Below are 15,042 nucleotides of genomic sequence, written 5' to 3' on the forward strand. Positions count from 1 at the left end.
ACCCCTACTTATTGTAGTAGGCTGAATCTGTAGCTCTTTGAGACAGTCTTGAACTAAACCCAAAAGCAAGGTTATACATCATAACATATAAAGCCAATTACCCTTAATTTTATTAGGCATCTGACCACAATGAGCACTTGCAAAAACACAGATGGATTGTACAAAGCTGATTTTTTGCCAGTTGGCACAGTACTGGTTTTGAACAGAGGAAATGAGATGAAAAAGCAGAGAAGATTCTTCTGGCAAGGAAGAAGGGTGTCCTCTACATATAAACCTGTTAAAGGTTACCTTGGTAGGCTCAGGTTCTTTGCATGCACATGATAATGGTCCCTGTCTTTGTTTTTTCAGTTTATGAAGCTTAAGTTCAAAGAAACAGAAGTTCTAACCTGAAAGGCCCATCTTTTCAATGGGAGGGACAGGGATATTAAACAATACAATTATTGTTAAAATACCTTGCATTGTACAACAAAACATGGTATCGCCCACAACCCAACTACTTCAACACAAGGAAAATACTCAACAAAGCATACTGATTTTTTATTAAAACCTATTAACGCTAATTTATCTTACCATAACTAGAAGGAAGATGCAGATTTTTTTTAAAGAAATCTTCAAGTTCTAGCACAAGCAGAAAATCAGCATGTGATTAGTATGACAGAACAGAGTGTAAATTCAGAATGAAGCCTGCATCCTGTGCAGGGCATTTCAGCCCCATGAACTCTGAGTGCAGGTATGAAACAGCCCCGCAGGTGGGGAAGCCACATGGCTGTAGCTTCCAACAGAACCAGCGCAGCAGCGGACCTGACAGGACGCCAGAGCAGGTCAGGCCTTCCTGGGTGCCTCTTTACCAGCATGGCCTGAAGCGACAGGTTCCTTTCTCTTGATGTGTGGCAAATTAAAACTTACACCTGTGTCAGCCTATAGTCAGCAATCCACATCACACCACATTTCATAAGTCATTAGCTAATTCAAAAGTTTCCTGCTGCTACCTTCACACAGCACAATCAAACAAGATGGAACACAGTGAAAGAATTTATCATCGGGACCCTGAGCACAAGTTCACAGTGTGTTCTGCAAATAACGCTCATGACTCTTACCTGGGAGATTCCCTCTTGAGAGGGTGTCTGTATCCAAATTATACGTGTCTTGAAGCCGCAGGAGGGCTTTTGCTGCACCAGTCTGATCTTCATCATTTGGGAAGAACTGCCGCTGGATAGTCATATTGGAGATAAAGCCTGAAATGACAGGGAAACACTTGGCCTTCTTTGTCCCAGGAATTCTACGAATGCGATGCATGAAACAACTGCCTCCTCCAGGGAAAGCTAACATTTAAAGAAAGGCCATTAGCCTTACACAGCACCAAAAAATCCTGTAAGTTTGTTTCCAAAGAACAGGAGTACCCCTCAGGTTCCACTCAGAAACTATTTTTACCTTAACATTGAAAAAAAATTACACACAACAAAAAGACCACTCCCACCTGGGAAATGTTTTATCTATAGCTTTTGTAACCATTCCATTCAATCTTCCTTTCAAAAGGCTTTTCATTCAGTAACATGTAATTTAAAAACAATTTAGGATGCAAAAAAATAAACTGTATGAAGAGTAACCATGTAAAGATTAATGCTGGTCAATATAAAGATGAAAAACAAAGATGCTGACGTCTAACCTCAAACAGCTTTTCAAAGACTTGAGGCAACTAACAGGCACTAGGAAGCCAACTGCGTTCTGGGGATTTGGGCATTAATGTGCTTACACAGAAACTTGAGAAACACACAGTTACAAAGGTTTCTCAAGTGCCATCTTCACACTACCCTGAACTGAACTGGAAACACATTTTGAAAAGTCAGCACTTCAATTTTTTAATGTGTTTGTTTGCTTGTCAAAATAAAGCAAAGGAACAACCAAAAGAAAAACTTAAGAGGTTTGGGGGCTTCTTTAAAAAAGCATTAGGGTGACGTTCATGGAATGAAAGACAAGCAGGTTGCATAAAGTGAAACAATATTCTCTTTAGGGACTGTTGCCTGGTCATTAATCACATGCAACCATCTGCCCTGCTACAAAAGGACCCCACTTCTTGCTGGTGAACGCCTGTGCAACCTCTGCTGCTGCTTGCAGAGCCCTTCAGCAGAGCTGACACGTTACCCTCGCCTCAGGAGGAGAGCTGCCCCGGTTTCCCCCTTCTGCTTTTGCACAGCCAGGAGGCCCACGGGCTGCTTGTGCTGTGGGGGGAAGCAGAACCAGTGTCTTGATACACACAGTCACCAACAGGAACAGCACGAGCAGTCAGCCCTGATGTCCTACGTCTGAATAAACCAACAGCCACCGACATTTTCAGAAAAGTGACTTTTCTACTTGACTTCCTTATCCCAAGACAAGTTGTATAACATTACCTTGCCAAGTGCAGTGCCAATAAACTGTCAAGTTCATCTAATATCCTCCAGTTGAAAAACATGCCACAAGACCAAAAGCAGACAAATGCAATTCCGATTCCTAGCAACAAAGCACAGCTACACAACACCTAGCTGCAAAACCATCCACAAAATGATGAACTAGCCAAATTTATGATTTTTGCCCCACTCTTAATACTCCTTTTTAACTATTCAGGCTTCATAACATTATCAGTTTATGGAAAGGTTTTGTACTTTAAAAAAATACCGTATCCTTTCACTCCCTTGCAGCCTTACTTCTACTACACTCTGCTTCCCCCAGTATTTTTCCTTTTCCTCACAATTCAGTCAAAACAATCCCCTCCCAACTCAGAAGGAGGTGTACTGCTCCAGGCCAGCAGGTGAGGCATCTTTTCAGTTGGCACATTCAGTCTCTCACAGCAACAACTGGGAAGCTGAATGCACTGAGTTCCTACCAGAGACTAACACTTGGACTTTTCTGAAAGCTCCATGCTTCATTAATGTTTAACAAACCTAGGCCTGATGTTAGCTATTTGTTGAAACAAATTTGCACAGCTGAAATGTAATTAGCCCAGCTTCCTTGCACTAAAAATCTTGTTCATGGTCAACTGCTATTTTATGTCCTGTTACCTACTGAAGAGCTTCTACTCTTGTGCAGGAAAAGAGGCAGCAAAGTGTTTTCCACGCTAATTCAGATTTGTTCCACAAATGCTCGGTCTCTGCCAACATTCGGGTTTCACACCACCACACCTTAACAACACCGGGCACGTCAGCAGCAACAGCACTTGACCATACCCAAAGACAACCCCCGCTGTTTTGCACTCAAAAGAGTTTTTTGTTTGTTTTTTCCCTTTTATGTTTTCCATGGAGTTGTCAGACTTACAGACGAAACTTTCTAACAGACTAGTTTCCTGGAACTGGAAGTATACACGAAGCAAGCCCTGGTACCTTGCAAAATTTGAAGCCTCCGAAGAGATTACTCAGGTTAAACATCCCAGTTTACCTAAATATTTGTAGAACTCAAATGACAGCACACTGACAGCAAAATGGCCAGACTTCTAGGATTTTTTTTTAAAACATTTTTTATGAAAGCATCTCAAAAGCAGACTTCTAAATTTAATTCAGAGCATTACCTGTGAAAGACATGGTCCAGTAAATTCAATTGTAATGTGATCATTGCTTTTACTATGGGCATACTCACCATCTGACATGTCCTTCAGAACCAGGCTCTCCAGCTCACCCCACTCTGTGTTAAGCCGTTTCATCAACTTGAATGCATTTACAGGATGTCCCAAAAACCCCTCTGGGTCTTTCGTAGCAGTGTCTGTCAGCTGATCTAATTTCTCTGCCCATCTATAGTGAAAATATATATTCATTAAAGTCTGTTGTAAAAAGCCAGACAACAAAGTTGATGTCAAGCTATGCAGCAGCCTTGGCTAATAAAAATCCCAAATTGCAAACTTTTACACTTTCTATATTTAAAGCACTTCTGGAATGAACACAAGGGCGCCTTTTTTTTTTTTTCTTTAAATCTTCTTTAGGGGCAGCCTAATCTCAGGCTCAAGAAATCGGGTTTCTCTTATTTTTGCATATCACAGAATCACCTAGGTTGGAAGAGACCTCCAAGATCACCTAGTCCAACCTCTGACCTAACACTAACAAGTCCCCCACTAAACCAGATCACTAAGCTCTACATCTAGATGTCTTTTCAAGACCTCCAGGGATGGTGACTCAACCACTTCCCTGGGCAGCCCATTCCAATGCCTAACAACCCTTTCGGTAAAGAAGTTCTTCCTAATATCCAACCTAAACCTCCCCTGGGGCAACTTTAGCCCATTCCTACCCACCACACCCCCCCCAAAAGAAGCATTCACACAATCCCTGAGAATCGGCAAGAGCTGTTTATTGCCGGGACATCTTGCAGGCAAGCCTGCGGGATGTCCACGGTGTTTGGTGGCTCCAAGCTAATGCTTGTGATGGAGCCTGAGCAACGAGTAGGGGGCTCGCCGGGCACTCCTGCGATGCTGTTGGTGCTCTCGGATGGCAGAGCACAAAGACATGCTGCAGTAGTCCCAGGCCTGTCCTGGCAGAGGTGGATCCACTTCCACCCATTCCTCCACATTCGGTGGATCCAGCTCCATGGGCTCCACGGTGTTGGGCAGAAGGCTAAGCCAGTCCTTGCCCGGGACTGCCCAAACGGGATGCCTTCCGTCCGGAATGTTCTCAGGCCAGGGTGTCGAACCAGGGGGTCGTCCAGTCCCACGCCTCGGTCCCACGCCACTGTCGGCTTGATTGTCATGCATGGGTCCGACGCTGCCCTCTGGTTTACGGCCATTACTGGGTCCCGCACTGTGCTCCGGACTATAGATGCTCAGCAAATGCTGGGCCAGCTGCAGGGGGCCTGTTTTATAGGGCCCGCAGCAAAGGCGGGGCAGTGGTGGCCACTGTGACCTCAGCAAGCCTCTGTGATGGAGTGGCCCACGCGTGGCCAAAGGCGGCTGTGTTGGGAGCGGCCTGGAAGATGCCCTCACGTGGACAAGGAGGAGGCTTGGGGGGCTGAGGGCCCCTTATCTGGGGCTGGCTCCCCCGGGCCATTTGGCTTGCCAGAGAGAAAGGCTGCCCCTCGGCCACGGGGACTGCCCTGCACCTCCCATCCTGCGTCCTGGGTTTATTTTTAACACTGCTTTTTAGGCAATTTCATTCTATTCTTTACGGAAAAGAACAGAAGCAAGGTGCATCTTCAGCCCTAATTCCCATGTGCGCTTTGTGCTCCGAGTGAAGAATTTCTTCCTCACGTCACATCTCATCTAAATCTCCCCTCCATTCATTCAAAGCCGTTATTCCTGGTTCCATGGCTACACTCCCTGACAGAGTCCCTCTCCCGCTTTCTTCTAGGCCACTTTTATGGGTAAGGTTAGGTGGCCAAAATGCAGGACCTAGCAAACTGCAGCCTTATCTACCTTATTCCACACATTCCAGGTGACGTTTTCCAGCTCAGGCTCTAGCCTCTCATCAGTGTAACACAGAATCACGAAGGTTGGAAAAGACCTCCAAGATCATCTGGTCCAACCATCCCCCTGCTATCAATGTCACCCACTAAACCACGTCCCTACACACCAGCTCCAACCTTTTCCTTGAACACCCTCTGAGGATAGTGATGCCACCACTTCCCTGGGCAACCCATTCCAATGCCAGCAGAGCCATTATGAATTTTCAAGCAAGACCAATCAAAACATTTATCCACATTTTTGATAATTTTTTTTAAATGCACTTGACTTCTGGACAGGCGCTCTTCAATCTATGGTAAGCACCACTGCCTTCCACACTGTTAGCTTGCATTAAAGAACATTTAGATCTCAGGATCTCAGATGAGGAGCCCAGATCCAAGTTTCTGGTGCTGTAATTCTAAGGCTGCAAACCTCTCTCACTCTTCCAGTGATACGATCCATCCACAACCCCAACACACCCTGAAATAGGAAAGCAACCACTGTTGCCCACCTCCAAATAACCCAACTTCCTCTCCCTGCCCAAAACAAAGCTGACATACAACATGAAGACAAACAACAAAAGCCCATCTGCTATTCTTGTCAGCAGCAAAGTGGCTGACAGGGTTCCCTCCCAAACAGCATGCTCGCAGTGCTCCTGTGGACCAATCGCAGCTTCTGGCAAGCTGAAGACTGAAGAAAGTCGTTTAAACAACTTGCCCATTCACACTGCACACGCACAAACCCATTGTACGTCTCCCACTGCATGATGATCAAACCTAACAATGTGCTGGAAGTCCCTGCAACTGTCAGCCACAACCACAAGGCCAAGATTTCTCTCCCGTAGTCTCATTTCACATAAACCTCAACCGCAAGCCACCCACAAGGTGTGAGCCATCCTCCCCATCTCAGTGAATTACCAGCTTTCACCGAGTTTAAGTCCGTGCAAGCTACCACCAATGTCCTTGAGCTAAAGCACAGAGCCCAACAAACTTAAAAGATGCTGGCATTTTTTCCAGCTTCTCTCTGACAGTTATTTCAACTTTTTCTCCCCTGAGAGCAGCCACCTCCAATATAATAAAAACAGAGCTGTGAGGCTTACACGATAAGCTATATTTACATAGTTTTGTTATCCAGTCTTCATGTTCCCAGCTGTAAAGAATATACTTATGACATTCCAAACCTGTGAGCAATTCCAACTCTGCATTTTAGGTGGTAAAAATAAATGCAGTCCAACAGAACTACCTTTCCTCCTGGATGGCAGAATGTAATCCACAAAGGCTAAACAAAATTCATGCATCTACCTAAAATTGCTTAATCACCCTCACTGCAGATTTATACACATTTTTGACAGCCAGTGAACCATCCTGTTCTGCGATACAAAAACTTTATTTCTAACTCTGATAAAATCTGAGATATTGTGCATTTTACAATTAAATCAAAATATAGCACATAGAAGGAGACTGTTCTTGTAGTGGGTTTTTGGTATTCATTGGTTCAGCACCCATGGGCAATATGGCCACGCCAATGCTGATCAGAGCTTTTACATCTGGTGTGTGTGTCAGTGCAGCCCTTGTAACACTCACTCCTGGCTTTCAGTTCCCAGTGAGCACATCGTCAGGAAGAACTACTTCCCCTTGGGGACTACATGCAACCAGGAGCTCTGAGGTGAATTCACCATACAGAAAGCAGGTTGATCAGATTTCACCATCAGAAAGCTCCATAAAACAAACCTATGACTTGGAGATAACTTAGGACAAAAAACAGTAAAAGCTTCTAGTTCAATCTTTGCCTCAGAGGCAAAATTCCTCAAATTTAACGAGCCTTGAGAAACACTTTTTACATAAGGGCAGACTCAAATTATTAACTATTAGTATTACAAAATAAGCTGCTTACTTTTTGATCTGTTCCAGCTTGCTTTCTTCTGCCTTGATGTAGTCTTTTAGTGACACCACCAGATCTTTTTCTGTATTAATTAAGTCTGTCATATGACCTAGAAAAAGGAAGAACAGCTTGGTTAGACAAGGAGAAACAAAAAAAAAAAAAAGGGAGAACTGAGATTAGAGGAGTTCTTCCTCTCTTCTGCTTTCTTCCCTTCTTCCTTCCCCGAAGTCCTTCCATATTTATTTAAATAATCCTGAAGGACTATTTGAGTAAGGCTGCTTGCCATTTTTATGGAAGAAGAAAATCTCATGTTGGACAAAGCTTGTTGCCATGGCAATTAGCAAAATATCACATATTTATTATTAGAACTAATTTAGGATTCATTTGGAAAAGGAAGCAGTTTGCAACAGAGTAAGCTTTTATCTGAGCATACATAATGTAGAGCAAATAATGACAAAGCTAAGGAAATATACAAAGACTTCATCTTTGATACACAATACTAACCCGGCATTTTATTTTTAAGATTACTTGCATGACATCAATGGGACCTCGAGCAGACTTTTTTATTAGTTAATAGCTGCTTCATTTCCTACAAACAGGCAGCTGGCAGGTTCCCCATGAAGCAATGCAGCTGTGTCACATGGCATCAGGACACAAAAAAAGGGTATGCTGGCAGACAGGCATCATTAGGTACCTCCAGCAGTTGTTTTGCTTGCTTCTACGTATCTGCAACAGTCCGCACCAAAATTTTGTCTATAACTTACTACCCGTGGGAATACGTAACGAATACAAAGCCTACCCTTGGTCATTAGACTGACTGGACCAAATGAATTCAAAGCATCTATCTCTCAAAGGCAAGAAGTCAATCAGGTCCTGAGAACTAGGAAGTGGATTTGGTTCTGTACCAATTAAAGCCTTGCACTCCGTTAACACGTCCCCGCAGGATTAGCTTTGACAGCCATCAAGAAATTCTTTCAGCCATGTAGCATATAGACCGAGGCATGTCTCACCAATGGAAGTGAAGAAATCCGTATGGGCATAAGAAAAAGGCAGCAGAAATCCAATGGCTACAGAATACCAAATCTTGGGGAATGCCATGGCCATAGGTCAACAGCTGTCACCTCGCCACGGACCTACAAAAGAAACAAAGTAGGTAAAGCATCACTCTTCACCCCAGATTTGACTCTGCCTCTGGAGGAGACAGCTTATTCCCTCCGGGCTGTCCCCAGCTCTCGAGGCAGCAGAATTTCAGCAGCAGTTCCACCCTCGATAAGCTTGAGCACGCACAGCAGCTCCCAAAGAGGGCTGACACCACTCCACCGTTCTGCAGACTTGTTGGTGCTTTTGTAGCAAGAGATGAAAGAATAGCTTGGTGACAGGGCCTTTCCAAGCATTCTTCATCATTTTGCCATCTATGAAATACTGCAGACAGAGCCAGGACTGCTTCACAAAAAGCACAAAAATATCAGGGCAGCTAAGAGCAGGCACTCAAGGAACACATCCTACCAAATGAAAACACATAATGACAAGTTTACCACACAGGAAAAAACAGTTGCCTTCGATCAAAGGAGGCCAGTGGAAGACGCAGGAACAAGCCCTGGAAGAAGCAGCCCAGAGTAAGGTTGTTGCACGCTCCTGCCCTTCAGCTGCCCGCTGTCACAACGCCAGCACCCCACCGAGAGCAGACCCACCGTGAAAGGTTTCCCCAGGGGCTGGCCCACAGCAGCCGCTGCAGGAGCCCAGGGCAGGCACACAGGCAGCGCTCTCTCCCACGGACGGCTGCCAAGTTCACAGCCTTCCAAGAGCCTGAACCCTCGCGACATACCAGGATTTCCTCACTACTGAATGCTTTAGAAGTAATTAGGTTCTCTTGGAATTCACGAGATTTAGTTTTTTCCATATGCAAAAGTGTATTCTATCTCCTCAGATAAACCAAAACGACCATATGTGCAAACAGAAACTGTTCTAGAGAAACTCTTCCAAAGGCAATACAATTAATGAAAGGAGGGAGAAAAAAAAAAAAAAAAGGAAACATTCCAAAGTGGCTTGGCCTACTTAGGGAGGAAAGCAATTCACTTTTGGTTGAATTGACAGCACAAATAGGGATCAATATAAAAGCAGGCGTGCCGCTCCCACGTGGTGCAAACAAACTCAGGACAGTGCCAAAGTCACACCTGAAGACAAGCCATTCAAGCCCAACCCTAAACACGATGAACAAAAATCCAACTCTGCAGGCGGCCTGTAATGCTTACCTAGCTGTCAGCATAACCCAGGGCTGCTGATAACATCTGTACAACTCTAGCTACTTATCCTGTGACTAACGTGAGCCTCATTAAACCTGGCCTCCAAGTGAGTAATTGCTCCAAGTTAACGGGTCACATCCCAAAGTTTTCTTGCAGACGAATTTCTTCTCACTCTTTCCTTAAGGAAAGCTGTACCCACGCACGCAAGGCCACTGCGTGCACCTGCTCTCTTACTACAAACTGCTCAATTCGCATTTTGCTCTGCAGAAAGCTGAGCCTCCTGCTCATTCAGCAGGCACGCTACTACATCTGTGAATCAATTACAAAGCACAAACAGTTCTACTACGCGGTAAATATTTGCTCACACTATCAGTACTCAGAATTCATTGAGCTATTTGTTTACTGCGCTCAGGGAACTACAAGGAAGGCTCCAGGACATTACTTTTTACTATTAATCAATAAGAGCCCTGTTTCCTAAAACATAAACAAGTGACAAAATGAAAACCCAACTGACGACAAGAGCAACGTCTCCTCCCCGACAGTCTCCCACCTGGCATGACAGGAGGTTCCCTAACCAAAACCTGTCCAAGCAGCATGCTTTGGGAACGTTTTTCCTCCTCTTTACAGCCTGTTCCAGCACTGGGCTGGCTCTGAACACTGTTCCAGCCCTCCTCCCTCTTCCCACCTTCACTGACACGCTGCAGAAGAACGGGTGGCGACAGGCACAAATTGCAACAAGGGAAATTCTATTTAGGTACAAAGAACAAGTTTGTCACGGTGACAGCAGCTGAGCGTTGGAAGAGGTCGGCCTGAGAAAAAGGATTGCCCATTCTTGGAAGAATTTCAAACTGCACAGGCCAGGCCTGCATGCAGCCCAGCCTACCCTCCAAGCTCACCCAGCGTAAAGAGAAGGTCAGACCAGATGACATCCAGAGGTCGCTCCCAATTTCACTCTTTATTTTATTTTGTGTCTCCTGTGAGGCCTCAGACTGCTGCAGCAGCTTTCAGCCACCCAAGATGACTTCCCTCCGGCCGGAATTCAGAGTTGGAAGCAGAGCCCAAGGCAGCGGCCAGCCAAGCGCTCGCTGCCCTAACAGCAGTTGCTAAGTAGCACGGCTTTCAAAACTTCTGCAAAAGGATCAGCTACAGGTTCCCAAATCAAAGAAAATAAAGCTCAGTTAAGAAAGATGCTGGGAATCTCTCAAACACACAAGCTGCCAAATAAGTAGGCTTAATTTCTTCCTGTCAGAGAGATGAAAATCCTCTCCATGTTATTGCTGTCTGGCTCTCCTCCTCAGCTGCGTCCCTCAGGCACAGACAAAGATGGCATCTGAGCGTGGCAGAGAGGAGGAAACCTACTGCCCACACGCAGGATGAACGACTCTGGGCCTGATTTCAGTGGGAGGCCGGCTGACAGCTTTTGCACAGCAGACTCCTATGCTTCTGTGAGAAGTATTTTTGCTAAGCTTTGAAACAGTAAAATGTGACTGAGCATGAAAAAATGATTGGGGAAAACAAACAAACAAGAAGATACAAGTAAAACAGAGCAGCAATGAGATGAATGACACTGCCACACCTGGCCCAGGATTCCCCAAACAGTAGGGAAAGGCAACATACATCATTTCAAATAATGAAATTTAAGGTGGTTTTTTTCTGAGGGCTTTTACAGATTTTGTCTCTGCTCTAAAAGTGGAAACAGAGCTGCCAGAGCCATGTCAGAGCTGACATGCATGTAGCATTGATGCAAAGAAAAGTGTAACTAAGGCGAACTACAGAGTGATAAAACCTCACAGCAACCAAAGTCATGCTGAAGAGTTTGACCTACAGTACTTATTACATAGGTCTCCTCGCCATCAATAACAAGCTCCCAGGCGCTCACCAGGATCCAGAAAGAAACTGAGGGCTGCCTTTGGTAGGGAATTACACTCTGGAACAGCTCTAACAGTTCCAAAAGAGTTTTTTTTATTAAGGTAAGAACTAAGTGACCTACTCTAATGTAAAAGTATCAGTTAAAGAGAGCTGAGACTGGGGGAGAAGAGGACAGTGCCACAAACAACGAACACTGCCCTCTGCAGCAAACCTCTCCTCTCCAAACAGGGACCAAGCGCGAGCCTCAGGACAGGGCCTGCTGGGAAACGCCTCCAAATCAAAGAACTTTCCCACGGTCCTTAGGTACTAAGTACCAAGAACACACGGCTGTCACCGTTATTTAACAGTCACAGTACAGAAGGTATCAGAATCCCACTCTTTAAGTTCTCAAACGCTTTTAAATCCATTCTTGAAACAATGGACTCAGCAGCCAGAGAAAACAGACTTTATAGAATCACGCCTCCCAAAAGAACATGGCATACTTCAGGGTTCTTTTTAATTACAAAGTTGTAAGCTAAGTACTCCTTTCAACAAGCCTTCTGCTGGTGTGTTGGTCCTTCTTGCTGGCTGGCAGTACATACGAAGAACTTGGTGTTTCTACTTTTATTTTGAAAGGAATATAAAGCTGCCACTATACCGCATCTCTAAGATCTTAATTATCAAATTTCTGGAAGACAGAAGCTGATTGCTAGTACGTGTTGAGAATCAACATCCGAGTCAACACTGGTGAGGTGTGTTAAGTTTCATTTATTATCAGCTTGAAGACAGCCCTCTGAACAGGGGTGTTTGTACACAGATTTGTAACCAGGGACTGGAAGCCAGTTTTTTTCTACGTTTCTTGCACAGTAAGGCTGAATGGACACAGCCCTCCCAGAGCCCACTTGTTTTGACTTTGTGAGCCAAGACAACGAGCACTGGCAATGCAGCAGAGCATTCATCTTATTAGACACAACAAGCAGAAGGCGATCCTGCTATTTATCCTTCTGCTTAAGGACTAGCAGAACATCTATAGCGCTAGAACGTTTTCAGACACAGAGGGTGATTACAAAGAAAGCAGGAAAAACCCAGTGACCAACAGCTGAAACACATTAACAGATAAGAGCTCTTTTAGGCTGAATTTGGAGCCTGGGGGTTGCTCAGCAGTAGCAGAAAGGCTGTTCCTCTCAAGGGGAACAGCGAGTCCATCCCAAGTTACTGGAAGAACTGCCCAGAAACACAGGGTGCAAGTGACAAAGATACTGTTTCAGCAGACTTTATTTATAGTTTTTCTTCTGTTAAACTGACAATAAAAATAAAAACTTTTCACAAGTTTGAAAAAAAGTTTTTTTTCCAACAAGTATATTCTTGCATATATTTCAATTTGTATATTTTTGGATGTATTCAAGTATATTCTATATTGGGACACTTTAAAAAAAAAAAAACAACCAACTTTCTGTGTCTATATGTCAACGTGGAGGCAGAGCTCTCTCAACTTCCGTTCACCCTCCCACTTTTTCCACAGTGTCACTCCTAATTTGTCATTTACGGGTTTCAACCTGCACTGGGTATTTTCTAATCTAAACGCGCACCTCAAAACCATAGCCGGAAAAGCTAGGATTTAAAGGTCCTCATCATGCAACTGTGTTTAAATCTCCCCGGGTCTAATAGCTGCCTTCTCTTCTGGCTCCACACACAGCCCTCGCTGTTTGTTAGCGCTGGTGTGGGAGAGGAGCTGAGCAGCAGCTCTGCCTTGCGCCGCCGCCTCAGCTGAGCCAGATGACCCGTCACAGACAGATCCACCCGTCAGTCAGCAGAGGGAACCACCCCAAGCCAAACAGCTAGATTTTGCTGGGGGATGAGGCGGTGAGCCCCGCTGCACAAGCTTTTCATGTGGTTTGCCAGGTGTACCAGCCCCTGTGAAGGGCACAGATCGGGAGCTGCTTATAACAGGGCAACGGTTCATGAAATGGTGCTGCTTGTCCGCAGCTAAATGAATTAACATCTAGAAGAGAGTGATACCACAGTCACTGCTGAAGTGGCAGAATTAATACTCTTAGTACAGGCAAATTTAAGCACATTCCTGTTGCTTTGAGTCCCAGGAAAACAAAGAAATCAGTACCGGTTCTGTCAGCGTGTGACTAAGAAGCAGTGCAGAGTACTCTAGGTCAAAATGAAATGATCTGTAGAACGGTCGAAGACATTTAAATGCATGCAGCAAGGATGCTGAAGTAGCAATGGGTGCTGAACAGCACAGTGGAGAACACCTCTTAGGCCAAAGGCAGGTCTCTACTTCCCAAACCACCGGAGAAGTCACTGCCTTTCCTTCCCATCCCTGCCAGAGCACTGTCTGCACACTTAGCTGAACAGCCTTTTGCATTAGAAGAAGCTGTCACAAGAATCAAATAACGTTAAATGCAGCTTCTTCCATCTGCCAAAGCCTTGAGCAGGGAGTCTTTACCTACCCAAAAGAGCGGAACACTTCACAGCACCTGAGTGCCTCTGCAGCTCTTCTCCCTAATCCAGGGGAAAAAGCATGCCAAGCTGACTGCTCAGCAAGCCTTTTCCTAACAGCACCACCTTTTCTCTGTGAGCCTCAAATATCTTTCCTCCAAAATTGCCCAGCTTTGGAGGGGAGCTGGAAGGAGACTTGCATATCCGACACGCTTATTTTCTCTTTATTCAAGAGCATCCTCAGGGCTCCACGTTGGACTTTTCCCTCCAAGTTCGGTCCCATCGAGCTACCCGCTCAGGGTACAGCACCCCAAGTCAGACACCCAGCAGCTGCCTCACCGCGGCCCAAAGCCGGAGAGAGAATCAACCACGACTTTACCCCTGGGAGGCGCATACCACGCACGGCGTGCTCGGGCCCTGCCCCACACACGGAAACTCCCCCGGGGCGTATGATCTCCTCAGCCGCCCCCCGCCCCTCGCATCCCCGGGGCAGCCCGGCGGCGCCCTCCCGCCCCCCTCCGGAGACCGCCGGCTCCCGTTGCGTAACGGCCGGCAGGGGCCGGGACACCGGGGCGCCTGCCACGTATCGCCCCGCTCCCCTCCTCCCTCCCCGCGCCCACGGAAGGCGGCGCGGCCTCACCTGAGGGAGCGGCCGGGCGCTGAGGGGCGGGCAGCTGCCGCGCGAGCACCGCCAACGGCTGCCAACGGTCGCTAACGGCCCCTTGCGGCCGCCCGCCGCTTTTATAGGCGCGCAGGCCCCGCCCCCTGCCTCGCGCCCGGCCCCGCCCCGCCCCGCGCTACGTGAGCTCGGTCACAGCGCCGCCCGCCGCAGTGCGCAGGCGCCGTGGCTCTGGGCGGGAGCTGCCTGAGGGGGCCTCGAGCCCCTGAGGGGGGATGGTGCTGAGGCACCTGCCCCGTGTGAGGGGGCAGGGGGCTTCTCCCTCGTGGCGGGTCCTGCTGGGGTCGCACCGGCACAGCCCGCCTTGTGGGAGCTGCCAGAGCTCAACATGAAGCGTTAGCTCCCGTCCCCTCAGCAGCACCCCTTGACGCCCAAACCCCCGCTGTCAGGGGGCCGGAGGTATCACACACCTGGCACAACCGACACACGCCACCCTCTGTACGTGAATTCAGTCACTTCTTGTCCAGAGGTGGCTGCAGATGCATCCACGCAGCCCCTGCGCCAGAGCAGGAAGAAAGCCAGTTGTTAGTGGAACTAGCCATCAG

The 15,042-nt window shown here is 46.6% G+C and overlaps 1 protein-coding gene across 4 annotated transcripts in view; it reads right to left on the minus strand.

The window, feature by feature from the left end:
* The window catches only part of P4HA1 (prolyl 4-hydroxylase subunit alpha 1), a 32,832-nt gene extending 18,216 nt beyond the window's left edge, over positions 1 to 14,616 (minus strand). For all 4 annotated transcript variants that reach the window (XM_083844279.1, XM_083844277.1, XM_083844280.1 and 1 more), the window contains exons 1-5: positions 14,459 to 14,616; positions 8,287 to 8,409; positions 7,289 to 7,385; positions 3,610 to 3,761; positions 1,098 to 1,235 (exon numbers count right to left, since the gene is read on the minus strand). In XM_083844279.1, coding sequence (XP_083700405.1) covers positions 1,098 to 1,235; positions 3,610 to 3,761; positions 7,289 to 7,385; positions 8,287 to 8,380 — 481 coding nt within the window. In that variant the 5' untranslated portion in view covers positions 8,381 to 8,409; positions 14,459 to 14,616. The remainder of the gene's footprint in view (positions 1 to 1,097; positions 1,236 to 3,609; positions 3,762 to 7,288; positions 7,386 to 8,286; positions 8,410 to 14,458) is intronic.
* Positions 14,617 to 15,042: the final 426 nt, after the last annotated feature.

Source organism: Anser anser (genome assembly GCF_964211835.1).
Source record: "Anser anser genome assembly, chromosome: 7".
In the NCBI taxonomy this organism is placed as follows: domain Eukaryota; kingdom Metazoa; phylum Chordata; class Aves; order Anseriformes; family Anatidae; genus Anser; species Anser anser.